The following is a 27,662-nucleotide window of genomic DNA, read 5'->3' as shown; positions in this document are numbered from 1 at the left end:
GAGGCAGTGCGCGTGTGTGTGTTCCCTAGCCTAGTCTCTCCTGCTTTCCGGGCATCCATCTTGCCAACCTCAGGGAACCGGGGAGCATGTGGGAGGGGTGACTGGAAGGGATGAGGTGAGGGGGAGTCATCGTCTGGGGCGAGGAGGAAGGGGGTAACGCAGGCTCGGCCCGCAGCGAAACGCAAGCGGAGGACATTGCGGAATGGCTCCTAGCTGGAATTCAAGGGTCCCCTCAGTCCGCGGCCGAGCCAGCGGGCCCCGCCCCCGCCCCAGGCCCCGCCCCGCCCCGCCCCGCCCCGAACCTAAATGCAGCCGCGCGCCTCCTCCGACCCCACTGCAAGGCTCGCCGGCCACGCCTTCGCGTCGGGATCGTCAGCGCTCGCAGCCTTCGCCTACCGTCCTCCGCACACAGAGCCGCCGGCCCTTGGTGTTCTCCCTACGGCCCGGTGAGCTCGGAGCCGACGGGCCCAGGCCTGCACCTGCTCGGTGCCCTCTCTCCCCGCGCGCTTCTCGCTGCTGAGTTTCCCTTCTTTCCTTTCTAGTTTGTGTTTTTGCTCTCTGTCCTCGGTTCTTTTTCCTTATCTTTTTTTCCTGACTCTTGCACATTCCCTCTCGCGTCCACTTGGAAGGAAGTTCGATGGCCAGAATGACCTCATGTTTCCCAAATGGCTGAAGGCCCTGGGCCCCCAGTGTCTCTCCTGGGGCTGTTGGTGCAGGAAGAGGCTCCCAGTTGCTCTATCGGGCCCCTGCAGAGCAGGTACCCAACCCCTCCAACCTACTGCTGCCGGGGCTGGGGCCTGGCCAGGGTGACCACTTCACAGCACCCTCGTGTCACCAGATCTGCTGACTGTTTTGGGAGTGCTTATCTAGAGTGTCAGGAAAACAGAAGCCCCAGTGGCCTTCTCTCCCACCTCTGGTGTGTGCGCTTGATTTACCCCTAGCTGCCCTGAGTGAAATGAACCCCACTTTCCTGTCTCCCCGCGAGGCAAGGACTGAAGGGGCTTTGTGCTGGTGCTTTTGGGGGTGGGGAACTCTCCTCTTGAGCTCTTCCTGTGCCCTCATCCACAGGTTACATAGTATGAACTTGAGGTGTTCCATCTCCGGACCATTTTCTATGGAAAACCCAGGGGACTGGGCCATGATAGCCACTGGCAGCTTTGAAGGGCGAGACACCTTTAGAGAAGCTTGATCTTGGAAGCCTCAGCCTGAGACCTTACGAAGCCGGGTAAGAATCCAGCCCTGGACAGTGGAAGGGGATGCTCCTCTGGTGCCCCCTAACCCTGCGTGTGGGGGGCCAGAGTCGGCCCTGCCCTAGAAAGTGACTGGTCACAGTTCACAAGCACCTTCATACACAGTGCCATCACATCTGGCACTTCTGTTCATTTTAATCACCAAGGGTGGTGGGCCTCCTGTAACAGAAGGAAACCGTGGCCCAGAGGGGAGGCCAGTCAGGCCCACAGGGGACCCTTGGTGTCGGCAGCAGAGCCAGTGCATGGGAACCTGTTGTAATTTCATGTTGCTGACTGTCCCTAGGACTGAGATCAATAACCAGGTGTACTGTTGGGGTTCTGAAATGGGTTATTTGATAGGGGCCTTCAAGTACAGTGACTTCTTTCTAGGCCTGAGTTTTGCTCACTCTTCTTTATTAGGGTTGTTGACATAGGGGTCCTTGGTCCCCAGGCTCACCCCTCCTCCCCAGGACCCAACTTTTGCCAAACCCATAGCACTGTTCAGCATGTTGGCTGAGCCTCCAGGCATTTGTTTTTGAGCTGGGCAGTGACTGGGTCTTCTTGTGACATCCTACAGTGCAGCTCTGGGTTAGGCATGCTACAGATTGATCATTGCATCTCTGATATCCAAAAAGGGTACACTAACTGCCTGAACCTCCTTAGAGCCATCGAGTTGGTGTGAGAGAACCTGCCTCATGAAAGGCCTAGCCTCTACCTGGGGACAAAACTACAGGGAGACAGACAGTAGTGCCCAGCGAACAGTATCAGCTTTGGAGCCACATCCCTTTCCTGCTAATGCAGTGCCCCCAGCAGCCAGACCGGGAGTGAAGTAGAGCTCCTCCTCCTGGGGAAGAGAGGGTGTCAAAGCAGGGAAGCTGGCAGTTTAGGAGCTCCTTGATCCATTGTGCTGCCACCTGCACCCAGAGCCTCTAGGGCCCCCCCCCCCGCCCTGCAGCTGGAGTGGAGTTAGGCCCTGCCCTGTTAAGAGCTCTCAGTGCCACTTGCCATAGTGAAAAACCTCTCGATTGCCTTGTTTGCCCCAGCCACCTGGGTCTGGAACCCCAGAGAGGAAGTAGCTGGGAAAACTGTTTGTTTCTTGGTCTCTGGGTTTACTCTCCCACCCTGACAGGTCCTTCATCCACAGCCCCAGCAACAGCAGCAGCCAATCAGGCTGAGACTCTGAAGCAGCTGCTCCTATGAGCTTGGGGAAGGAGAAGCAGGTGGCCTGCCCTCTCTCCACTCCACCCAAGTGGGTGCTGGGCTCACTTCCTCCCCACAGTAGGGGAGGAGGACAGGGCGTGTTTTCAAGTCTTGAGAACAAAATGGAGCTTTGGGTTTCCTGTATTGAAACTAAAGTGTACTGACCTACCACTCTGTCTCCCTGCCTCTGACTGTGAAGGTGGGCATTCCCCCCACCCCACCCCTGGTGACAGGAGAAAGAAAACTGGCCACAGATGGAGAGCACTTCCTGGCATCATGGGGCAGGCAGGCCAGGAGGAGCCCCAGGGTCGCTGCTTCCTACTAGCTTTTGGGAATTCCCCAGGCATCCTTTCTAAGACCTACTGCCAGGTTACTGCCTAAGAAGGCTTTCCTGACCACCCATGCTTCTCTTCCACTACCGTGAGCTGTTACACCTACTAGTTTTTGTGGGGTTTTTTTTTTAAGCCTAGATCCTGCAAGCACCCCATGTGTCTAGCTGTGCCCCATCCTGCCTCCCCCCAGCACCCCGCTTCATCCCTGGGTAGATGCTGCCCCCATGTCTTGGTAAATCAATGCCCTGCTGAGTAGTCCCATGGGAAGAGGACCTCTATAGGGAATAACAACAGTGCAGGGGCCCTGGGGACAGGCTTTCTCAGGTGGACTGGCAAGGGATTAAATTCATCATCTGTCACTGTCCTGCAGCGATGGGCTTGGTGCACAGTAGTAACACGCATGGACTACTGACTGATCAATAGCCAAAATTTATTAGGGGCAACAGACTTTATACACTGAGGGTCATATAGGATTAGGGTAGAGATACTTAACTCATCAACAAACCCATAAACTGTTTCTATGCCTTTGTTTGGAAGTCCTTTTGTCTTGTATATTCCACCAAGTGTTCTCATACACATACTTTCCACTCAAAGGTTCTTATACAAATGATATCCCATCAGGTATACAAAAGGCAGTCATTCAGTTTTTCTCATGCAAAGGATATCCAGTCAGTCACACAAAAGACACCCATCCAGTTGTTTATCATACAAATATTGTCCAATCAACTGTAATCCTGTGCTCACTGACCTAGGGTCACAATGTCTGCCTACAATCATCTTGTCCTTTTGTTTTCTCTCCAGCTGGAGTAAATTCCAGATCTAGAGGAGTGCAGAACACAGGCCTGCGGGGCTGGCTGGGCCTGCTTTCAGCTCTTTGTGCCACTCAAACTGTGGCCTGTCCTGCCGGGAGACCCCTCCCCCCCAACCCCCACTCCAGAAGCAGGAATGTGGGCAGTGGCAGGCCAAAGGCTGGGCTGGTGGCTTAACAAGCCACACACCAGGACAGTCGGGACCCCATACTGAAAGGGGACAGCCTAAGCAGAACACCACCTCGCTGCTTCTCCAGCCACTGCTTGGGCACCACACTCCTGCTTTCCCTTGTGGGCTGCCCAGAGTCCTGCTGAAGGACTTGCAGCTGTCTGGGAAGGCAGGGGTGACATTGTGAGCAGGGTGGGTCTTGGGCATCATTGCTGATGGAGTGTCTCTCCTCCTGGGTTCAGATTCCGGCAGAGTTCGTCTATCTCGTCTTACTGTGGATTGAAGGCACCCCTTCTCCAACTTCTTCTCCGTCTCCTGGGAGGTAGCAGGGAAGTAGCGCCATGGTTGGGTTCAAGGCCACGGATGTGCCCCCTACCGCCACCGTGAAGTTCCTGGGGGCTGGCACAGCCGCCTGCATCGCAGATCTCATCACCTTCCCCTTGGACACTGCTAAAGTCCGGCTGCAGGTGGGCACATGAAGCCTGCCCCTCTCCCAGCACAACTGGCACATTGGAACCTAGGGGCAGCAGGAGATGGGGAAGCCAACCTGCCCATCCCTGTAACACGCTCTCCTGGCCCTGCAGATCCAAGGAGAGAGTCTGGGGTCAGCACAGGCCACAGCCAGTGCCCAGTACCGTGGTGTGCTGGGCACCATCTTGACCATGGTGCGCACCGAGGGCCCGCGCAGCCTCTACAATGGGCTGGTGGCCGGCCTGCAGCGCCAGATGAGCTTCGCCTCCGTCCGCATCGGCCTCTATGACTCCGTGAAGCAGTTCTACACCAAGGGCTCTGAGCGTGAGTATGCAGTAGCCCTTTGGGCCTAGGCTCTTGGCAACGATCCATTCCCAAGGCAGATCAGAGGAACAGAACTGCAAGGAGCCCTCATGGTCCCTAGTGTTCCTTACGAGAGGCTCTGAGCAGGGCCTCGTATAGTGACAGTACTCATGCCCACTGGGGCAAGAGGCAGTGTCATTGTGGGGTACAGCTACAGAGGAGGAGACTGGGCTGGAAGTGCTCCTGCACACAGTGGGGAGCCAGAAAACACACCTCAGACACATGTCTCTGAGACTTGATTCTCACCCTCATCCAGGGGAAACAATTCTACTTTCCCAGGGCAGTGGGCAAGGACACCCCAGAATGTCCTAGGGAAGACAGGAAGACAGCACCATTTCTTTCCTGCTTTACTCCTTGCTGTATCCCGAGCAGATGTGTACAGTGACATTAGGCAGGGATTCCTCGAGAGTGAAAGCCGTTCTGGATCCTAGTCCCAAAAGGCAGGAGATGACAGGATCACTAGAGATGAGATCAGGTGGGGGGGATGAGAGCTAGCCCCTGCTGGCCGCTGCTGACCACCCCCTCCCCTGCGGTACACCCACAGATGCCAGCCTCGGAAGCCGCCTCCTGGCAGGCAGCACCACAGGTGCCCTGGCTGTGGCCGTGGCCCAGCCCACGGACGTGGTAAAGGTCCGCTTCCAGGCTCAGGCACGGGCCGGAGGAGGCCGAAGATACCACAGCACTGTGGATGCCTACAGAACCATCGCCCGAGAGGAAGGGCTCCGGGGGCTATGGAAAGGTGCGTGCTGGCCGGCTCTCTTCCTCCACCTCCCCCTGCTCCCAGCCCCCACCACCACCAACGCTCTCACACGGGCTCACCCTCCCGCAGGCACCTCTCCCAATGTGGCTCGGAATGCCATTGTCAACTGTGCTGAGCTGGTCACCTATGATCTCATCAAGGACTCCCTACTGAAGGCCAACATCATGTCGGGTGAGCTAGGGGTCCATGATGCTGGGGCTCTCTCTTGCCATGCCCAGGGTCCCTCCTGTTCACCCCCAGCTGGCAGAATGCCCTTTCAGCTCCCACTAGCCTAGGATGCAGCTTCCAGCTTACACATTGAGGAACCAAGGCTAGAGACTTTCTGAGGTCTGAAGAGGGTCCAACTGCATAAGGCATGTTCTTCCCTTGGAGAGGGGCAGGAAGATCCCTGACCAACCTGCCTGTTCCTCCTCCTGGCAGATGACCTCCCGTGCCACTTCACGTCTGCCTTTGGAGCGGGCTTCTGTACCACTGTCATTGCCTCCCCCGTCGACGTGGTCAAGACAAGATACATGAACTCTGCCCAAGGCCAGTACAGCAGCGCCGGCCACTGTGCCCTCACCATGCTCCAGAAGGAAGGGCCCCAAGCCTTCTACAAAGGGTGAGCCCCTGATCTATCCACCAGCCCCCCTCTCCAGGCCTCCTGGCTACCTCCTCCCATTGCACAGGTGGGAGAGGAAACGACCACCTGGAAGTGGGTAGAACCACGTGTGAGGCTGTTTTCTTTACGCTGGTCCTGCTGCTTAATCTCAGAGCCGACATCCCTCCTGCTTGTGCCATGCTCCGTGGGCACTCAGGGAACCTCTGGCCACAGCTCCACAGCCAGGAACCTTTGATCCCTGGGCATACTCCATCTCCTTTGCAAACAGAGCAGCCAGCTTGGACTGGATATCTCAGGCCTGGTGGAGAAGCGGGAGGTACCCAAGGGGGTTACCAACTGCTCCGTGTGTGACCCGTCCTCTCTACCCCTAGGTTCATGCCCTCCTTTCTGCGCCTCGGTTCCTGGAACGTGGTGATGTTCGTCACCTACGAGCAGCTAAAACGGGCACTCACAGCTGCCTGCACTTCGCGGGAAGCCCCCTTCTGAGCCTACTGCTGCCCTCGCTGCCGCTGGCCTTACCTGCTCCCTGCCTTTCCCTTCCCTCTTCCCACCTACATTCTCATCCCACCCCCACGCAGTCTCCTCAGTTATGTCTCTGGGCTAGTGTTGTTGATCCCATGTGACAGTGAGAAGCCTAGCACCAGCCAGGATACTAGGCCCTCAGTCCCTAGGAAAGCTCAGCTGGAATCTTGGCCTCAGCCCCCCACCCTTCCCAGCTAGCCTGTCACTCATAAAGCAAGCGCAACCTTGGTGTCTCTTCCCTCTGTGTAGCTGCTGCCAAAACTCTTGGTCTAATGGGCCCTGTGTTTGGGGCATCTCGTGGGTAGGGGAGGAGCCACCTTGTTATAAGAAAGGGTGTGTCACCCATCCAGCACCTTCAGCACCCAGCCTAAGGCATGTTGAGGTCCATCGATCCGTATTTGTGGCTCATGCACTGGGTAGGGAGTCCAGTGAACAGGCAACCCAGAGAGCAACAGCAGTGGTTCCACTCTCACTTCCACTTCCTTGGCCTGGCCACTTGAGCTTTCACTTGCCCAGCACCTGATATTCCAATACCTGCCATTCTAGTCCCTTACTGGTTCATTCCTCAAATGCCAAGATCAACCAAGGTTTGCCTAGGCTGAAACCAAGAGCCCAGAACTCAATCCAAGTCTTCCAAAGTGGCAGGGACCCAAGTATGTGACCCATTACCTACTGCCTCCCTGGGTGAGCATTAGCAGGAAGCTGGATCCGAAGTTGGGGCAAGGGTAGCCAGGACTACCACAGAATCCCAAGCCCACAGCACCAGATGCCCACCCCTAGTCCAATTTACAAATGAGAAAACTGCGTTTCCATCATCACCCAGAGCAAGCCTGACCACTCCCGACTCTGCAGGGGCAGATAGGAGGAAGTGCTGCTGAACTGGGGGAGGCAGTCCTGACTCAGCAGAGGTCCCAGGGCAAACACCCATTCCCTGCCCTGCCTGAGGGTACTTTCAGTTTGCAGTCTTACTGACTCCCAGGGCTGGGAAGCCTTAGGGGATGATAAGCAGGGCTGCGGCTACACAGTGGTGTCAGCGTCTGCCCCTGTTCCTGCAGCCTGTCATATAGCAAAACAGGTGGGCAGGTGATTTTTTTCTTTATTGTATTGTTGTTGACAATATTTACGTAGTTAATTGCGGTTAAAAAAAAAAAGGTTCAGGGGGTATAGGGAAGTGGGTAATACTATTATGTCCATATTGTTTCCATCATGTATCTGAGGTAAAGGGGGATATTGAGGGAGAAGCCCCACCTGGTTTCCCGCCCACCCCAAGTCACGGATGTGGGGCATGCTCTGAGATATTTGCTCAAATGGTTTTAATAGTTCTCCGGTTATGAATCACTGCCAGTTTTGCTCAATGAGGTCGTCCACTGATTGATATGGTCCATCATAAAGTCTCCATTTGCCCCATATTTCGCTGCCAACATATAGCTGAGATGAATGATTGACCTGTTCTGCCTTTGTCCTTTCCTGGTTAGAGTTCTGAGTCCAGCAGTTCGACTGGGGAGATCTCCAAAGAAACCTTGAGGTATTTCCAGACCAGATTCGTGTATGTTCTAGCAAGTACAGGGCCCAGCACAGTCCATCACCCCGATCAGCTGGTGGTTGCAATTGCTGGGTTGGTTCTGTTTTCAGTCCCGAGTTGCACTGGAACCAATGGGTGTTGCAGTCCAGTCTGGTTCTGCCCAGCACATACTCGGCCATTACATCAACCAGTGGGAGCTGCAGCCTAGTCGGGGCGACTCACAATAACCCCCATCAGGCCCACCCCCTACCCTGGTTTGCCAGTATGTGTAGCAGTAGACCAGTCTGTCTCCCATCCCATTTGGCTCTTGTACGTGTCAATGGGTGGGTATTAAAGCTTAGTTCCATCTAACCAACTCAACCATCCAGCCCTCATGGATGTTGTTGAGTGCCTTTCTGTCTAGCCACCCCAGCCCCTATCCTAGTTTTCATGCCCTCCCGCGGGACTAGTGACCCAGGAAGGGGGAACCCACTTTTTCTCTCCCGGGTCTCTCAGTCCCGGTTTATGCACTCTTTAGGTGGTTCTGTGATTTGACTTGACAGAATTAGTCCCCAGTGCCAGCTTCTGCCAGCTGATGCTGCGGCCAAGCCCAAACATCCCTCACCCGCTCTAATTTATGCTTGCACCAGTAGGAATAATCAGCCCAGCCTGGCTTTTCCCTGATCTAGTCCACATGCAGCACACAGGTGTTGCAGCCTTGCTTAGTCTGGTCTGTCCTCATCCCAGCCCACGCTCTCAAGTGGGAGTAGCTGTCCAGCGAGGGGACCAGCCCCTCAATCCCCCTGCCAGCTCTGTCCCTTCCTGGATCTCACGTGTGCTGGTTGGGTGCTGCAGTCAAATCCAGTACAGGCAACCTCACCCTGGCATTCCATAATGTGTACTGGTTTTGTCGCAACCAAACCCGGCTCAACCCACACTCTGTTCTGGTGTTCTGATTTGCCAGTGAATGACATGAACTGATTCAGCCTGGTCTTTCCCTGACCCATGCCGAATGTGTGCCAGTGGGAAACTTTCTTTTTTTTTTTTTTTTTTTTTTTTTTTAAGATTTTTTCATTTTATTACGGCCAGATATACAGAGGAGGAGAGACAGAGAGGAAGATCTTCCATCCGATGATTCACTCCCCAACTGAGCCGCAACGGGCTGATGCGCCAATCCGATACCGGGAACCTGGAAACTCTTCCAGGTCTCCCATGCGGGTGCAGTGTCCCAATGCATTGGGCCGTCCTTGACTGCTTTCCCTGGCCACAAGCAGGGAGCTGGATGGGAAGTGGAGCTGCCGGGATTAGAACCAGCGCCCATATGGGATCCTGGGGCTTTCAAGGCGAGGACTTCAGCCGCTAGGCCACACTGCAGGGCCCCATCAGTGGGAAACTTTCCATGGCCTATTCTGGGCTGTTTCCTATCATGCTTCTTGTGCTTACCTGCAGGGACTGTGTCCTGCCAGAGGAGTTGCCCAGGCTCCTCCATCAGAACTCCTCCCAATGCCAGATTTTGCGCATACCAGGGGGTCCTTGAGCCAACCCTACTCTTTTCCCGGCTGGCTTTCACCCCATTTTGGTTCTTGTTGTTGGATGTTTCAGCCCAGCCATGGCTCGTCCATACCCACATAGAGCTCACACATGGCTCAGTATGGGGTTGAGACCCAGCCTAGTCAGTCCCACATCTACCCTAGTTCTCCATGACACCAGATGGTGTTGGAGTCTGAACTGGCCTGGTGCATCCAATCCCAGCCCACACTAGTGCCTCGGGTGACTGCAACTGTTTCCTAGATAGAACGCAGCCCCCATTCCAGCACACGCGCCCCTTGGTGGGAACCTCAACCCTGTTAGGGTGTCCAAATAGGAGAACTTGTATTTCCACAGGGTTGGGCCCACACAACCCCATAGAGTCTACCCCTAGACCAAGTTCTTTCACATGCTGGATACAGTCTTGACCCTGCCAAATGTGACCACTCCACCACTCCACCAAACAATTGGGTAATGGTACCCATCACTGCCAAAGAGGCCCCCATCCATAGTATTGGTGTGGGCTGCTGTGTGACGATCAGTGATGTTCTAGGCAAACAGGCCATTTCTGTCTTCCGAATTGGGTTGGTGTATAATTGTCTCCTGGGTACTTCCCTCCAAACCGCCAGGTCTCAGTCCCCACGCATGCCTCCATGACCCTGTCACTGGGAATCACCCAAGATTCACTACTCACCTACGCTAAAATTGGACTTAGTCATGGGTGTCCCCAGGCAGCAAACATATCTTAAGAAACCCCAGAGCAGGCTGCCGGGCTGCCAGCAGGCAAAGCCTGGCACCACATGGTGCACTGGCCGCCCTGGGTGAGGCCGAGGACTCATTCACTCCCTTGCGGCAGTGTCTTTGGCATAATCCCCCAGCATTGGGTCCGACCCGGCAGGGGCACCCCCCACAGCCGCCACACTGTGAGGAGCGGCACTTGCCCCCAAACCCAAGGCCCGAACCTTGATTTTTCAATTTATTGTTGTGGGAGGCAGAGATCTAACATTCTGTGAATCACTCACTCCCTAAATGGGTGCACTTAGCTGAGGCTGGGCCAGCCAGAGCCGAGGACTCCATGTTGGGAGCAGGGACTGACAGAAGCACCTACACCATCAGCACCTGCTGCTTCCCAGGTGCGTTAATAGCTATACCCTGAACCAGCACTCAATGGATGCTGGCACCCTAAGCTGGAGTTTAACCCCATGCGCTACAAATACCCCAGGGAAGAGCTACTTCTACTTCTGGGAAGACCCCAGAACTCCAAGGCATGCTGTGTAGGGCTGAGCCCTTAGCATGGAATCACCCAGACCCATTTTGTTAAAATGGGAAGAAGCTGAGGGCCATGACAGGTCCTACAGGTCAGGGCACCCAGAAGGACCACAGCTAATAGGACTAGACTCACTTCCCTCTTGCCACTGGACTGCAGCCCAGGCACCAGGACTGGGGGTTGCTGGGAACTTGTGTGGCAGCTGTGGGGTCAGCTGAGAGCATAAGAACTTGCTGGCTCCTTTCCCCTGCCTGAAGCATCTGCCAAGTGGAGCTCTCAAGGGAATGCTAAGTACAGGAGGTTACATGCTGTGGGCCTGCAGCAGTTGGCATACATGGAGAACTGGACTCTGTTACATTAGCTCTGGGAGGCAGACCCTTAACTACTTCAAAGAGAAGGACATACTGCTCCAGCGGGCAGCAGTCAGCTGGGTCAGTCCCCAAGCTGTGTTGCAGATTTCCTGGTTCTGAGCTGGGATAGTTGGTAGGAAGCCCTGCAGGTTTCAGTGGAGCCTGGTCCTTTCTCTCTCTGATCCTCACACATAACTTCCACGATGTGGGCAGGCACTGCTTGGCCTTACTCCTAGGTAGCACTGAGGGTCACCTGGAGCTCACAGGCCTAGCAAGCCTTCCTTCAGAGTCTCACCATGAGGGTGAGGTGCAGGCTTTCCTGTTGCCCTACCCAGGACAGGGAGGCTGCCATTAACCCTCCGTCGGGGGCCCAGCCAGGCCAGGCAGAGCCCACTCATCCAAATTCCACAGAGGCTTACAAGCTGGGCTTGTAAACACAGGCTCAGAAAGGGGAAGGGATCTGCCCGGGAACATACAGCTGGTTAGTAATGTACCTGAATGAGGCCTTTTGTCTGACTCCATAGTGTATTGCTGGCTTTTTTTTTTTTTAAGCTTACAAAGACTTATTGGGAAAAGTTACATAGAGAGGAGAGATAGAAAATTTCCACCTGCTAGTTTACATCCCAAATGGGCATAGTGACCAGGACTAGGCTAAGCTGAAGCCAAGGACTTCATTTGGGTCTCCTGCATGGGTACAGGGTCCCAGGCATGTGGGTCATCTGTCACTTTTCTAGAGCACAGGCAGGGAGTTGGACTGGTAGTAGAAGAGCCTCTGGGACTTGAACTAGTAATCACATGAGATGCTGGTGCCACAGGTGGCTGCTAAGCCTGCTACACCACAGTGCTTTCTAGAATCCTAGGTCCAGAGCCTTCATCTCCAGGTCTTCCTGCTGCTGCCTTTGTGGTGACCTAAAAAATGGCAGCCGTTGTGGCATAGCAGGGTAAGTGGTTGCCTGTGATGCCAGCTTCCCATATGGGTACTGGTCTATGTCCTGGCTGTTCTACTTCCTACTCACCTCCCTGCCAATGGCCTAAAAATGCTATGGAGGATGGCCTAGGTGTGTGGTCCCCTGAACCCATATGGGCAACCCAGAAGAAACCCCAGGCTCTTGGCTTGATCCTGATCCAGCTCTGGCTATTGTGGACATCAAGAGAGTGAACCAATGGATGGAAGATTTCTGTCCCTCTCTCTCTGTAACTGCCTCTCAAATAAATAAATCTGAAAAAAAAATTAAAAATAAAATTTAAAAAGGCTGCCCAGTGCCACCAAGCCCTCAGTTAAGAAAAACACCTGACACTAATATGCTTTGGACGGTGGGATTCCAAGTACCTCAGATGACCTGGAGCCTTTTATTGTCACCTCTAACCACTCCAGAGGAACAGCCACCCAGTCTCATCAGCCAGACTATATATCTCACACTCGGGAAGGTAATGTGGGCTGCAGCTGCCCACAAGGCCTGGAGCCTTGGGCCTCCTCCAGGCCACATGGCCAGTGATGCTGGAACTCTCCATGAAGTCACCAAGCACTTCCACTTAATCTTCATAGCAAGTCAAGAGGGCAGAGGCCCAACCTGGTCTCGTGTCTCCTAGTCTACCCTGTCCAGAGGCAGTCCTGGGACTGCATTGCAGACAAGGCAGCTAAGGCCAGGCCAGAGCTTGTGTGGTCTTGCTGCTGTTACGAAGAGCAGTGTGAGTGGGAAGTAGCTTACCAGGTTCTCAGGCTGGCTTTGTCACTGAGGACAGAGTGACAGGGCACACGAGTTTGACTCGTGCGACAGTCTTCCTGTGCTCACACCATACCACAGAGTCCACCCTTCCAGCATGGCTCCCCTGTGCCAAGATGGGATCCCAGAGACTCCGAGACCCTCAGGCACTGCCCACATCATGGTGCCAGGACAGGGATCTTGGTGAGTTCACTTTTTCCCTCAGGCCCCCACCAGAAGCGAGGTGGGAGGCTCCTGCCCAACACAATCTTCTGCGTGCAGCTACAGGATAGAAAATAAATCTTTATTATGTTGATGTGAGTCCCCACTTGCATCACAGCTGAGCATAGCGTGGCTGTGGGAGCAGGGCTCATTCAGGCCTAGCTGGCCTCATCCAAGCCCCCGGCCCAAGCCTGTGGAGCTAGGTCAGCAGGGCCTGGCGCAGCATCCGCTTCTTCTGGGGTGTGAGGTGAGTGGGAAACTGAATGTCGAAAAAGATGAAGAGATCTCCCTTTTGCTCTGGGTCCTCAGGTAAAGGCATGCCCTCGCCCGGCACCTTCTTAAAGTACTTGGGACTGAGTTGGGAGGATGGAAGAAGTGGACTCAGCAAGCAGGGCCCAGGCCCCCTACTCACTGATCCCAAGGACAGAGTGTGGGGCTCACTGGGACACCTATTCACAGGGGCCCCTGGGTGAGCAAAGGATGAGCAGACCCTGGGGTGGAACGAGGGTGCCAGGCTGAAGGACAAACTTTCCCATGCCGAAGGAGACAAGTGGCTCAGAGGCAGAGACAGCAGAGGGCTATTACAACACTGGCAATCTCCAGCCTCCACAGTGGCTTTGTGCAAGTCAGGCAGTCCTGAGCATCTGGGCTAGCGAATGGGCTGTCCCTCAGTCCTCTCCTCCCCTCTCAGAACAGGACTCTAGGACTGACTACAGCCTGCACACACCGTCCCTGAAGCCCCAGGCCAAGCCTGCCTCTTCGCTACTGGGGCTCAAGGCAGATGAACTCACTGGATGATGTCATTGATAGGGATGTTGAGCAGCCGGTCATCTAGTGTCTTCACCTCCACGGTGCAGCAGGTGAGTGCCTGGAGAGGCGCAGGGAGGTAGGGAGGGTCACCGTGGCCATCCTTCTTAGGAAGTCTTGCACCAGGCTATCCAGTAACAGGCCCTGAATCGGGCACCAGGGTGACAAACAACCACCAGGTGAATGACCCAGCCCGTGACCTCCCCTCCAGGGCTCACGGAGTGGCAGGTAACCCTGAGGCTAATGTAGGAAACATGGTGTGACCGAGATGGCAATAAAAAGTGTGTATGGGAGCTGAGGCCCCTGGACCGTGTGCTGGGGCACAGGTGTGATGCCAGGTGATAAGGCCCCTGTGGGACTTGGGGGGAGTGTCCATAGCAACACGAGGATGGAGGTTAGGCAGCAGGGCAGGGCAGGATGTGGGCGGGGCAGAGCTGCTGAGATAGGAGTGTGGGTTTGCACGCAGGCTTGTGCAGCAGGGAGGAGGGAGCAGGGAGATTGGAGGTGGAGACCCCCACCTGGAACAGAAGCCCTCCCCGCCGACCTCCTGCCTGCTCACCTTGCCCAAAGGGATGGGGTTCACAAAGATGAGGTTATCGTTCTCCCTGCGGAAGCGAGGGTGCAGCTTCTCCTTCACAATGAAGATGATGTCGGCTGGGGTGACGTTGGGGCCCTGGGCAGGGGAGGACAAGGAGGGAGAGGGACTAGTGGGCTGGATGTCCTGGGCAGCTTCTTGCTTCTTTAATCTCCAGGGCCCCAGCTGCACAATGGGAGGATTAGAGCAGGTTTTCCAGGAGAGCCTTTCTGGATAGATTGTGCCCTGGACCCACGACTTCTCTTCTACTGAGCATGCCCAGAACAGCCACCCTCAGGTGATGGATGGAGCACAGGGTTCAGCAAGTCCTACTCCAAACTCCTGGACTCGCCAAGCGTAAGTTGACAAAACCCTGCAACAGTCCCTTCTAGGAAATCAGCCTACTTCCCACTACCTCTCTACAAGGGTTCTGGGTCTAATGAGGCCAGACACATTGTGAATCACATTCAAGGCTAAAGAGAAGCCCCAGAGGCTGAGGGCTCTGGGGGGAACTGACCTTCAAGGAGAGGTCAGAGAAGGCTTCCCAGAGGTGGCAAGCATGGCAGCTGGGCCTTGCAGGGCGTTTATTTTTATGGAAACAACTTATTTTTGTAAATGACAAAGGGGGCAAGCAGTGTGGGGAGATGAAGTCCTTTCTCTCCACCCCAGACACTCAAGCTCTTGGCCTCATCTTGGCGCTTCAGTTCTCTTTTTCTTAAAATAAGTGTCTGACTCACCAAGGCTGCTGAGCAACTTTTGTAGCAAGGCTTATTCAGAGCAGTCCGGCAACCAACCGCATGAGGTCAAAGCTTGCCTGTTCTTTTCCCCTGCTCTGCATGAGGCCCCTCCCTCTCTGGCCTTGGCTCCCCAGAAAGACACCAAGGCCGCATCAGGGACTGTCCTTCGTGCTCTGCATCCTGGTCTTCCCTCCTTTGCTTCCCTCAGCCCCTCACCTGGTCCCCTTCCTTCTCAAAGGTAATGCGTGTACCCTGCCTCCAGCCAGGCCGCACGTCGATCGTCAGGATCTTGTCCTTGATGGTGGACGAGTACCTGTCCTCATTCAGCACCTGTGGCAACAGGAGCCAAGAATCCAAGGTTCCAGGTGGCAGGGGTGTCACGGAGCTGAGGCCTGAGAGGCCAAGCAGCTGGTACAAGTTAGCCAAACCCACCACCCCAGCCCTCAGAAGCTCCCGGGCTTAGCCCATCATGCACGGGAGAATGTACTCAGCTCTTCCCTCCAAATCCCAGAGATGCTGTTCCTGCGTAAGTTTCTCATCCCAGAGGGATAAAGCACACAGAAGCCAGCACATCTGAGCCTCACCCAAGCAATCGCCATTGTGCTGTCTGTCCACCCTTGCCCCAGCGGCTGGTCCACAGTATCGCAGTGGCCAGTATCCACTGTACTCTTCCCAGCAAGCATGGGACTCTGGGATCCTCAACCTTGGTCACCCTGCAGACTCTCTGCCCACATGTCCTTCTTACTCCATCAGGCACACACCAGTGGGAACCCTGGAGGTGTGGTCTGGTGATGACCAGAGAGCAGGATTCAAGGAGTCTCCTCCCCCTGGCAGCCCTCCAGGTTCTCTCTGGAAGGGGGTTAGGCAGGTGGGAGGGGCTGAGGGGAAGGAAAATGGATGGCGCAGAGGAACTGATGCCCTGGGCAAAAGAGGCTAATGCCTTCAATGGTCCTACCCAGCTTTTATATCTGGTAGCACTAAGGACTGTCAAGCTAAGAGTGCCTGATCATTCTATCCAGCCACATCTTAGCTGCTGGGATGAGAAAGGGAGGTGGCTCTGGGCTCCCATCATGCACCAGCCCAATACTCACCCGCCGAGAAATCTTAATTTTTTTGGTGCAGCCAAAGAATAAGTCCTCCAGTGATAGATACAGATCTCGTTCAATTGGAGGTTCCTGCTTCTTAACCCCTCGGCCCCGGAGCCCTCCAAAGTTCAAATCCACCTCATTTCCATCTGTGTCAAAAAACTCTATGGGAGGTAAGGAGAGGAGTAACAGAAACCGTGTCCTCAGACTCGGATTCAGGGATACACACATCTCCCCCATCCTGCTCTCACCTCCTCTTCAAGGCCCTAAGCGTAATTACCACCAGCATTCTAGCCCCACCTCTCAGACTCAGATAGCCTAGGCCCTGCCAGATCCTACTGCTTCACCCACTACCTTAGAATCTTCTCTCCCTCCTTCCCCGCAACCCCTCCTGCGTTCCACAGCCAGCTTCCCTGATTCTTCCTCCTCCAATATGGGGAAGTACTTCAACCATCAGCCCACTGCTCTACTGCAACGTATCAGGACAGAGAGCTGCACCCTCTAGTGGTGGCACCAGGGAGTGACAGAAAAGACTCCTGCTGTGCAGGCATATGTGTGCACTGCTATTGTACCTTGAAGGCAGCAGATCAGGAATCCAGTGCTTGGGCCCCTGCTACCCATGCGTGAGACCAAGATGGAGCACTAGGTTCCTGGTTTCAGCCTGATCCACTCTGCCTATTGTAGGCATTAGGGAAGTGAGCCATTGCACAGTCTTCCTTCTGTTTTATCTCTGCCTTACAAATGAATGAAACTAAATCCAAAATAGACATTTCAAAATACTCAGTTATAAACTGCCACCTGGTGGATGCACCAGCACCTGGCATTCCGTCCGTCCTCCCTGGGTACACTCTGCACTGGAGAAATCTGTAGAGCTAATATTTCCCAGCCTGCCGTTGAATTGTGTTCATTGGGTAAACTCTGAGCTATTGGGAAGGCAGGAAGAACCAAAGGAGGCATGTGCCTGTGGCTTCAGCTGGAGCTGTTTAACACTGTCTTGGAGACAGGGGTCTTCTGGGCAGCAGTATTTCCGTGGGCCCCACTCGTTCCATATCTGTCAGAGGCAAGTCAAGCACCATTGGCATCAGGGTTGACCTATGTGATTGCGAGAAAGAACAGCCCTCTTGATAGGCTAATTTGAAACAGCAGTTTTCCAAGGACTTTTGTTTTTTGTGTGTTTTTGTTGTTGTTTTGAGATTTACTTATTTTTATTGGAAAGTCAGATGTACAGAAAGAAGAAGACACAGAGAGAAAGATCTTCCGTCCACTGGTTCACTCCTCAAGTGACCACAACAGGTGGAGCTGAGCCGATCTCAACCCAGGAGCTTCCTCTGGATCTCCCACATGGGTACAGGGTCCCAAAGGTTTTGAGCGTCTTCTATTGATTTCCCAGGCCACAAGAAGGGAGCTGGATGGCAAGTGGAGCAGCTAGGACATGAACTGGTGCCCTTTTGGGATCCCGGTGTGTGCAAGGCAAGGAGTTAGCCACGAGGTTACTGCATCAGACTCCGGCCTTTCAGTTCTTTTTTTTTTTTTTTAAGATTTATTTCTTTGTAAAGCAGAGTCACTGTGTGTGTGTGTGTGTGTGTGTGTGTGTGTGTATGTGTGCTGGGGGTGGTTAGAGAATCCTCTATCTGTGGGTTCACTTCCCAAGTGGCCTCAGTAGTTTGGCAGAAGACAGGAACTTGAAATTCCATCTGGGTTTCCCACATGGGTGGCAGGGGCTCAACATTTGGGCCATCATTCACTTGCTTTCCCAAGCACAATCAGCAGGGAGCCAGATCAGAAGTGGAGCAGCTATGACCAAAACTGGTATTCATATGGGATGCAGTCATCCCAAACAGTAACTTAACTGGTTCTGCCACAATGCCTGTCTCCTGTTTTACCTTTTAAAAAACAAAACAACAAAACAAAAAACAAACAAACAAAAAACACCTATTCTCTGTGTGTGTGTGCATGCGCATTTCAGAGTAATAAAGCTATCCAAAGAAAGCTGTCTTTTCCAGTTGTATCCCATCAGGCAAGGTAGATGAGCTCTCTCACCACTGAAGGGGTTGTCTCCACCAAAGAACTCGTGGAAAACCTTGGTAGGGTTGCCATGGAAGACGTAACCAGTTGTCCACGGGGTCTGGGATCCAAACTCCAGGGGAACGCCGCCCTTCAGGCCCTCCTCTCCAAACTTGTCATAGATGCCTCTCTTCACAGCTGTGGATATGGAATGAGAAGCTGGACGCTCAGGGTCAACTCATGCAGGGTATACATGGGTATGTCCCCCTCCCCATCCAAACCGCTCTTGAGAGTGGGCCGGGAGTGGATCGGCTGGAAGAGGTGAGGCCAAGGTCAGAATCCAGGCCTGGGATTTGCCTTCGGTCTGTCCACATGGCTCCTGGCTTTGCTGGGATCATGAGAAGCGCAGAAACTCATCATTTTAGAGTCTAAGAATATTAGCGTTTTAATATCCTAGCGTCTGTGAACCCTGAAATCTTTAACACTCAGGGCTGGAAACTAGAGAAGCCAGCCACTTTGCTGTCCAGCACCCTCAACTCCAGGACAAGCCCTCAGAGAAAGCTCTAGTCCACCAGGGATCCCCATGTCTCCCCGCTCTTCTGATTTCCACAGAAGAGCCACTCTCTCCGCTCCTGGCCTCTCCCTGCCGCTCTGCCCCACTGCTTGGACACGTGACGCGCATGCGTGGCCCCGCCTTCTGCCCCGCGGGTGCGGGCTGCTGCCAGTCGCCCTCCCGAGGTGTGTCGACAGGGAAGGCGACCCTTTGTTGTTTTCCTCGCTGAGGTGGTTTTATGAGGAGCGGTCACTCTCTCAGAAAACCCACCCGTCTAGAGACTTCCCTCAGAAACCCGGCCGTCTAGGCTGCAGGTGGGCCCTGGATGAAGCTTGGGCATCGCCACAGGCACTCACGGTCGCTCAGCACGTCGTAGGCCTCGGCTATCTGCCTGAAGGTTTCAGCTGCTGACGGCTCACTGGATTTCAACGGGTGGTTCTTCAGAGCCAGCTTCCGGTACCTGCAGGGGAAAGGTAGTGTGCGCCTTGTCACGGTGGGCGGCTGGGCTGAGCCGTGCTGTGCTTTCCCGCCAGGCTTGCAAATCTGGGGTGACCTGGGCAATGCTCATCTTCCTGGACAGAGACCAGGAGAGAGCAGGGTTGACTGACAGCCTGGTAGGTACCCCAGCCAAGGCCAAAGCTGTCCCTCACCCCCAACCCCCATACAGGCATACGGGGGAGTTGGGTAGTGCTGCAGAACAGACATATTAGAGTGGGAGTGGCTGAGGGCATGTTTTGACAAGGGAGGAATGACTTCTGGGGTCTTCCATAGACCTGGCCACTGTACCTGCAGGTAGGCAAGAGAGCTGAGACTGGTTTAGAGGGGATTAAATAGCATCATATGCCTGTTGGTGTTTGCAAAAGGTGGGATTGAGGGAATGCCTGGCTAGGCTAGGCCAGAATACCTGTCTGTGAGAGTTGCAGCAGGGGGTGGGCCATGTCAGGCTGTGCCACAATACCCACCAAAATGAGAGAGACCTGGATCTGGGGGCAGATTCTGTAGTGAACTTGTGGTCTCATCTTTGTGGGATGCACAAATGCTGACAAGTGCTGCAACCTTGCCTGGCCTAGCTCACACTCAGGCCTGGCTCTTGTGCTATGATCCAGCCTGGCTCAGTCTGTTACCACTTCTAGCTCTCCAAGTGAACCTGCGGGTGCTGCAGTCCCAGCATCCCACAAAGATGAGACCACAAGTTCACCACAGAATCTGCCCCAGGTACTGCAGCCTGGCCCTGCCTGGCCTCCTCACAGCTTCATCTCCCATAGTCAGGTGGGTTCCTGTCAGGTGAGTTCTATGATCCAGCCTGGCTCAGTCTGTTACCACTTCTAGCTCTCCAAGTGAACTTGCGGGTGCTGCAGTCCCAGCATCCCACATTTGTGCATGCCAGGTGTAAGGGGAGGGAGGCAAGCCAGGATGGGCTAGGCTGCAGCATCCATGAACTGGCCCACATGAGAGCCAGGACAGGGTATAGGCTGCAACTGGCTGGGCTAGACTGCATAACCCACCAGCGAGAGCTAAGACAGCAGGTAGGCCATACCAAGCTAGGTCAAAGCATCCATCAGCAGGCACAAGACCCAGAGTTGGAATGGGCCTAGTAGGGGAACTCTGGGAACTCCCTTGTTGGGCTTCAGCTCAGAGTGTGGGAGCTGGAGTTAAGGGAAAGACCATGCTGGGCAAGGCTGCGGCACCCATCAACATATGTGTACGCTGGGACTAGGGTCAGGCCATATTGGACTAGGCTCCAGCCCCTGTTGACACTTGCAGAAGCCACAAAGGATGTGGCACGGGCCAGGCTGGGCTGCAATACCTGCCAGCATACATGAGAGCTAGAATAGGTAGGGACCAATCAGGCTAGGCTGCAGTACTCACTGGAGGGCCAGCCATGTCAGTTTAGGCACAGCACCCACTGGCACATGTAGCTGGCCTGGTAGGAGGACTTGGGGAACTCCCCCTGTTAGGCCATAGCTCCTGTTGGTGGGCCTAATGAGCTAGGCTGCTGCACCTGCTAGTGAGAGCTGGGGACAGACTGGGCTGAGCCAGGCTGTAGTACCTCCTGGTGAATGCCAACGCTGGGGATGGTCCATCTCAGATTGGGCTACAATACCTACTGGCATACATGGAGCTGGGAGTGGGCCTGGTTGGAGAACTCTGGGGACTTCCTTGTTGGGCTGCTGCTTCCGTTGGTGAGGATGAAAACTGGGACTGAGGGTGGGCTCATCAGGGTTGGGCTGGGCTGGGCTGGGCTGGGCTGGGCTAGGCTAGGCTGCCGCACCCACTGGTACACACAAGAGCTGGACCACAGTACCCTTTGGCAGGTACTGGGAGTATGCCTGGCAGCGGACCTGTGGGTACTATTCTGCTAGGCTATCCCTGTTGCTGGTGAGCATGAGCAAACAGGGATAGGGACAGGTGGGACAAGATGGTGGCAGCTGTTGGTACACGTGAGGGTGGGGTCTGGGGTAGGTCGGCTGAGCTACGCTGTAGCATCCATGGGTGTGCACAACAGCCAAGCAGGATGCAAGCTGGCCTGGACTGGGCTTAGCAGAGGTTGGCATGCTCAAAAACCAGGGCTGGGAGAGGGCCTGATAGGGGCTATTGGAAGTCACCCAGACTAGGCTGTAGTACCCACAAGTGTGTGGTGGGCTGGCTGGGCTGGGCTACAGCACTTGTCAGTTCATGTGAGATATGCGCTGGGTGGAGCTGACCAGGCAGCTGCATCCACCGGTATGTGCACTGGCTGATGCAGATGATCAAGTGAACCTGACCCTGCACTGACAGCATATGCAAGTCAAGTCTGAGATCACCCAGGTAAAGTTTCTAGATTCAGACCCAGCCACAGGGAAAATCACAGGATGCGTGGCTGGCCTTGGCATGCATGTATTGGGACTGAGCCTCTTCAGTCCCATTCAATACTTCACTCCTCTTGGTCCTTTGGTTCTCTGAAATACTGTATCCAGGACAAAGTTCAAATGGTGCTTTTGTCCCTATTTCATGCCAGGAAAACTAAGGGACCAAGGACAGGAGATAAAGCATAGATCATAAAGAGTGAAGGAGTTGGGACAGAGTGAAAACTAAGGTATCCAAATTTCCAGCTTGGGGCCTGACACAATCCAAAGCCAGGGCACAGTATGTAAGATGTAAAAGCGTCAAGGTTTGCTTTGCTTGCCCTAGCTGTGCTAGAAGCTGGGTTTGGAAAAGATGAGGGAAGCACCTGCTCCGACACACCATGAAGCCCAAGACCCCACCCCAACTTACGCCTTCTTGATCTGGGCATCCTCTGAGTTGCGAGTGATCTGGAGCACAGAGTAGTAATCCTGGCCCATGGCTGACTGACAGTGAGCCTGGGATCCTCTTCATACTCCAGCAAGGCTGTTGGTCTGTGTTCCTTGGTTGCTCCTGACAACCGCACAAGGCACTCTGGGAGTTGTAGTCCTTACTTAGCAAACAGCCTCCTTGGTTCTTGAAAGGATCCAAACACTGGGGCTGATTCTGTGCCTCTGACAAAGATCTCTCAGTTCACAAACCTCAGAGTTCAGCAGCTCTGTTTTATTTTGAAGGAGTGCAGCAATTTAAAAATTGTTTTAAAATAAGTTTTTTGCTATTCATTAATTGATCATCTATAAGAGAAGGATTGCTTGTAACATCTGAGATTGCAAATGTCCCTTACAATATGGCTTTGCTACATCTCATGAAAAAAAATTATCTCTTTGAAAGGTAGCTTTCTAGAAAGATTGTCTGCAGATGCACTCCTCAAATGGCTATAATGTCATAAGCCAGGAACCAAGTTTCTTCCAAGTCTTCCACATAGGTGCATCAGCCCAAACACTTAGGCCATCCTCCACTGTTTTTCCAGGCTAGTAACAGGGAGCTCGATTGGATGTGGGACAGCCCAGACTCAAGCCTGCACCCATATGGGATGCGAGGATGCAGGAGGTGGTTGAGTTTAGGCCCCAGTGAATAATTTTAACTATGGTTTTCAGAACAGATCCATTTGCTGATTTTTGAAAAAGATTTATTTAATTTTTATTGGAAAGGCAGATATACAGAGAAGAGGAGAGACAGAGAGGAAGACCTTCCATCCGATGATTCACTCCCTAAGTGGCCACAACGGCCAGAGCTGAGCCGATCTGAAGCCAGGAGCACGGAGCCTCTTCCAGGTCTTCCATGCAGGTACAGTGTCCCAATGCACTTTGGGCCGTCCTCAACTGCCTTCCCAGGCCACAGACAGGGAGCTGGATCGGAAGCAGGGCGGCCAGGATTAGAACTGGTGCCCATATGGGATCTCGGCGCGTTCAAGGTGAGGACTTTAGCCTCTATGCTATCACGCCAGGCCCTATGTAATTTTTATTTTTTTGGTATCAAGAGGGAAGTTTATTTTGCCACCCCAAAAATGTTGAAATTGTATACACTGAGGAATAATAAGAAATTATGCAGAAAATGCATGTGATATAAAACTAGATGGATTTCAAAGAAATGTTTTGCACCGAGTAACCTTTTTTGTCCATTTTGCATGACATTTTTTAAAAGCATTCATTGTCTTCCTGTGACCTTGGCTTTGGATCCTAAGAGTGAATGTTATTCAGCTATTAAGAAGAATGATATTATTCTATTTAAAACCAGGTGGTCCCAACTAGAAACCATTATGCTCAGTGAAATGAGTCAATCACAAAAGAACAAATACCATATATTCTCTCTCATATAAGGAAGCCAACATGGAAAGGATAACTCCAACAGTCCAATGTATACTGTTTTTTGAGTGTCTGTTTGCTCTTTTGGCTGTATCTCATATGTTTTGATGTTTTTATATCAGTTTGCTTGCTTCGAAATAATCTTTTCTCTAATAGAATTCATCAAGTGCCCATGAAGTATACGATGGCATCATAGTTCCTAAGAGACTTCTGTGTTTCCTTTTAGTTAAGCATGTGTTGCTTACTCAGTGGCACATTATTTTATCAAGGTGCTACAATTTGTTTCTGATGTTGTTGTTATTGTTGCTGTGATCGATGTGGCTGTTATGAAATGAGGTCAATCCAAAAAATAGTAAAAAAAAAAGTAATTTTTTTTGATGGTTTAATCATATTATGTCCCGTTAATAGGAGTATTTTCTTTTTTAAAAATGATGTGTTCAAATTGTATGAAAGGCCCTTTCTTTGATGATGATGGTCATGGTTTTTATTTGCTAATTTATTATGATAATATTTCTGTTGATTAGATAGGTATTAGAAGATGAACTAACCTTCCATTTAAGGGATATAAAATATATTGTCTTTTTTTTTTTTTAAAGATTTATTTATTTTATTACAAAGTCAGATATACAGAGAGGAGGAGAGACAGAGAGAAAGATCTTCCGTCCACTGATTCACTCCCCAAGTGAGCCGCAACGGGCCGATGCACGCCGATCCGAAGCCGGGAACCAGGAACCTCTTCTGGATCTCCCATGCGGGTGCAGGGTCCCAAAGCATTGGGCCGTCCTCAACTGCTTTCCCAGGCCACAAGCAGGGAGCTGGATGGGAAGTGGAGCTGCCGGGATTAGAACTGGCACCCATATGGGATCCCGGGGCTTTCAAGGTGAGGACTTTAGCCGCTAGGCCACGCCGCCGGGCCCATAAAATATATTGTCTTGATGTATTATCATTTTAAGTTTTGCCAGGCAAGACTTAACAACATTTTGTCAAGAATCTTTCTATCTTTATTTATGTGTTAAGCTGCTTTATAATTTTACTTTGTATGTTGCTTCTATCATTTTTGGTATTTGAGGTATAATAATAAAATATGTTAAATAAAAAAAAAAGAGTGAATGTTAAGGTATTCACAGCCTCAGTGAAGGCGTGAAGATCAGAGCCTTGACAGACACCTGCTTTCTTCAGATGGCATGGAATATTCCTGATTCTAGCTGTCATCTGCCTGGCACACTGTCTGTCAAAACTAAAATTTATTTATTTATAAAATTTTCAATGATGTTTGCATAGTCTATCAGGGTGGGAAAGATCTAGGGTTAGGGAGAAGTGAGTGTGTCTTCCTATTTCTGGGGTGGGGGGAGAGAGAAGGGCATAGGCCATACCCAACCTCCCCATAGAAGGGATTTTACTCATCTACAACTGTGGCCATCATCCACACTTGCAGGATGATGCACTTTGTCTTAGAATACATGCCTTTTATATCCCTAAAAGCCAAGGTGCCAAAGCTCTCCTTACAAAAGCCCGGATATGCAGAGCTCTACTTAATCATTATTAACATAGCTGTTTGCAACATGAGAAAGGTGAAAAGAAGAGATAAATAGCATTGGGGTTAGGGATGCCTTCTGTTATTTACAAACGGAGGGAGGAATGAAGGAGAGATAGAATTGGGACTCAGTTGTACAAAGACAAATCATTGCACCAAGTGTTCCTGGCTCGTGATAAGCCTCCTTGTCCACTGACACACTCAGCTCCTTCACTGTCTCCCAGGGTTACAGTAATGTTTTTTGTTCAGGCTCCCATCCAGGACACCATGCTGGGTTCAGTTGTGATTGATATCTCACTAGGCCCCTCCAGTCTGGGACTGTTTCATGGCTTTTCCATGTTTTTGATGAGCCTTTGATTGAGATTGGTTTGATGCCTTCATTATGATTACATTGAGATTCTGGGCCGTGGGTAGGAAGATGACAGAGTGAAGTTCCAGTCTTGCCAGAGCACATCCAAGGTACTTTTGGGAAATGGACTTAAAAGATGAGTTTATCTGAGTGCATACATCTTTGAAATCCATGTGTATTTTTTCATGATACACATTTTCCATGGACTTTTTGAAGACCCCTTCCATTATCAATGTGACTTGGCACCGGTGGCAAGAACCACGATCACCTGCTCAGGCTGTGTTTGTCAGGTTTCTCCACTGTAAAGTTGGCTTCTCATCCCACGTCAGTCACCAGCCTTAGCCCATTCTCCCTCTCACACCCCATTAAGCTGCCCCTCCATCTTCCTATCCCAGTTGTGGCGGTGCCCCAGGCTTCATCTTTCAGCAGGACCATGGGATGTCCTCACCATCTGCTGCTTTGCTTCTGCCCTGCAGGTGTCATACACACATTGCACAGTGGAGGCCAAGCCTCTTCTCTTGGAACACGACCCTCTGTGATCTTCTCCCTTGCCACCTCTATGGTGCACGACCACCCAGCATCTACCTGCTGCTATTTGAATGGACAGCTACAGGGCTCACTATGGCCCGCATGAGCTGTTCTGTCTATCATGTTCTCTGCAGCTGCTTCCTACTCACAGCCTTCCTGCCACACCCTGGCCTGGACTTGACTAAATCCCATTTTGTTTTACTTATGTCAACTTAAATAAAGCAATCAGAGATTCTCCAGGGAATGATATATTTTTGGGATAACAGAGTACTACCTTGGGAACAGGCAGTCTATGGAATAGAAGAGCTGTCTTAGAAAACCACTTAGAAAACTACAGGCATACTCAAAGAAGCTAGGGAAAGGAAACATTGTTTGACGCAGAAATGAGGAGCATTACATGGGGGCATTCTGGAATGATCATCTTTGGCCACCATGAACAGCAACCAGGGTGATGTTGGTTCAAAGCAGGCCAGCTGTTAGCTGCCCTTCACGAAGGTTGTTGTGGCCTGCATGCAGACTCGTGGTTCTGGAAGGCTCTGTGGCAGTTACAGCCAGGCTGGCAGGTCTGACATAGCAGACCCATGTGGGATCTGATGATGCTCACATTGTCCACACTCCACAGGAAGTAGCCCACAGAGCGGGCTCAGGACCTGTTGAAGCAGTGTTGCCCCTGTGGTCCCTCCCTCCCTGTTTGTTATTCTCCTTTTCTTCTTTTTATTGCACACATATGTGCCCACAGGTGTGCTGGTAAAGGATTTACCACTGACTCATCAGAAGAAAGGTCCTGGATGGTTGCATTTTCCAATTTTCCCCAAGTGAGCCAGCTCCAACAGCACTGTATCCCTAACAATGTTGGCTTTTTTGTATTTTGAACTTTATATAAATAATATCATTTATACACATAGTGGAGGGGTGTGTGTGTATGTGTGTGACAGAAACATTGGAAGAGGTTGTATATCACTCAGTTGATGAACATGTGGTCTGTGCATTGGCTTTGTCGAGTGAGAGCAGTTTCCCAATGCAGTTATTCTAATTTACAATGGCAGCCATGCTGCACTAGTTTCTTTTGCCCCATATACTTACCAACACTGGTCTTAGCCCCTAAATGCCTGCAACAGCTAGGGCTAGGTCAGGCCAAAGCCAGGGCTCAGGAACTCCAACTGGGTTTATCACATGGGTGGCAGAGACCTAAGCACGTAGGCCATCATCTGCTGCTTCCCAGGCATACTAGCAGGAAGCTAGATTAGAAGCACAGGGTCGCCAGGCTTGAACCAGGCACTGTGATATGGCATGCAGGTGTCCCAAGTGGCAGTTTGTACTGCTAACACTACAATACCTGCCCTATCATGTATACAATCAGCTAACTAATTACTTATATTTGAAAAGTAGAGAGACAGAGTGGAAAGAGAGAGAATGATCTTGCAGTTTCTGGTTCACTCCCCAAATCACCACAGCAGCTGGGGCAAGGCCTAGGCCAAAGCCAGAAGCTTGGAATTCAATCTGGGTCTCCCATATGAGTGGCAGGGATCCAAGGACTCCAGCGCCACTGCTGCTTTCCAGGGTGCATGCACATGAGCAGGAAGCTCTACTTGGAAACATAGCAGAGACTCTGCTCTGCGATGGGGGTACCCTAAGGGGCCTCCTTGCTGCTACACTGGCAGTTCATTCTGATTGGCATTTCCTGGTTGAGCAACTTTTCATATTTGTTGATGATGTGTTTTTCCTTGTTGCAAAATGATTTATTTATTCTGGTCTACTTTCTAACTAAGCTATGTTT

At 52.3% G+C, this 27,662-nt stretch overlaps 2 protein-coding genes across 2 annotated transcripts; one reads left to right on the top strand and one right to left on the bottom strand.

Annotated features, from left to right (window-relative positions):
* The first annotated feature begins 307 nt into the window (after positions 1–307).
* UCP2 (uncoupling protein 2) lies at positions 308–6,694 on the top strand. The gene is made up of 8 exons (XM_004589898.3): positions 308–446; positions 1,069–1,225; positions 3,982–4,206; positions 4,324–4,534; positions 5,118–5,312; positions 5,403–5,504; positions 5,754–5,934; positions 6,306–6,694. The coding sequence occupies exons 3-8, from the start codon at positions 4,081–4,083 to the stop codon at positions 6,418–6,420; spliced, it is 930 nt and encodes a 309-aa protein (XP_004589955.1). The 5' UTR covers positions 308–446; positions 1,069–1,225; positions 3,982–4,080; the 3' UTR covers positions 6,421–6,694.
* A 6,400-nt stretch (positions 6,695–13,094) lies between these two features.
* DNAJB13 (DnaJ heat shock protein family (Hsp40) member B13) lies at positions 13,095–22,177 on the bottom strand. Its single transcript, XM_004589899.3, has 8 exons — positions 22,042–22,177; positions 19,143–19,246; positions 18,270–18,431; positions 16,236–16,393; positions 15,361–15,474; positions 14,393–14,506; positions 13,818–13,894; positions 13,095–13,379 (listed from the first exon to the last, which is right to left on the bottom strand). The coding sequence occupies exons 1-8, from the start codon at positions 22,107–22,109 to the stop codon at positions 13,226–13,228; spliced, it is 951 nt and encodes a 316-aa protein (XP_004589956.1). The 5' UTR covers positions 22,110–22,177; the 3' UTR covers positions 13,095–13,225.
* Between the last annotated feature and the right edge of the window lie 5,485 nt (positions 22,178–27,662).

This window comes from Ochotona princeps, chromosome 4 (assembly GCF_030435755.1).
Source record: "Ochotona princeps isolate mOchPri1 chromosome 4, mOchPri1.hap1, whole genome shotgun sequence".
Taxonomy (NCBI): domain Eukaryota; kingdom Metazoa; phylum Chordata; class Mammalia; order Lagomorpha; family Ochotonidae; genus Ochotona; species Ochotona princeps.
This window is presented reverse-complemented; position numbering and strand designations above follow the sequence as displayed.

Excerpts from the sequence above, each read along its gene's own strand:
- UCP2 (XM_004589898.3), top strand. The coding sequence starts at position 4,081 with ATGGTTGGGTTCAAGGCCACGGATGTGCCCCCTACCGCCACCGTGAAG. Across the intron at positions 4,207-4,323 it reads CTGCTAAAGTCCGGCTGCAG|ATCCAAGGAGAGAGTCTGGG; the intron begins GTGGGCACATGA and ends CTGGCCCTGCAG. Across the intron at positions 5,505-5,753 it reads GAAGGCCAACATCATGTCGG|ATGACCTCCCGTGCCACTTC; the intron begins GTGAGCTAGGGG and ends TCCTCCTGGCAG.
- DNAJB13 (XM_004589899.3), bottom strand. The coding sequence starts at position 22,109 with ATGGGCCAGGATTACTACTCTGTGCTCCAGATCACTCGCAACTCAGAG. Across the intron at positions 19,247-22,041 it reads GATGCCCAGATCAAGAAGGC|GTACCGGAAGCTGGCTCTGA; the intron begins GTAAGTTGGGGT and ends TTTCCCCTGCAG. Across the intron at positions 15,475-16,235 it reads AAATTAAGATTTCTCGGCGG|GTGCTGAATGAGGACAGGTA; the intron begins GTGAGTATTGGG and ends CTGTTGCCACAG.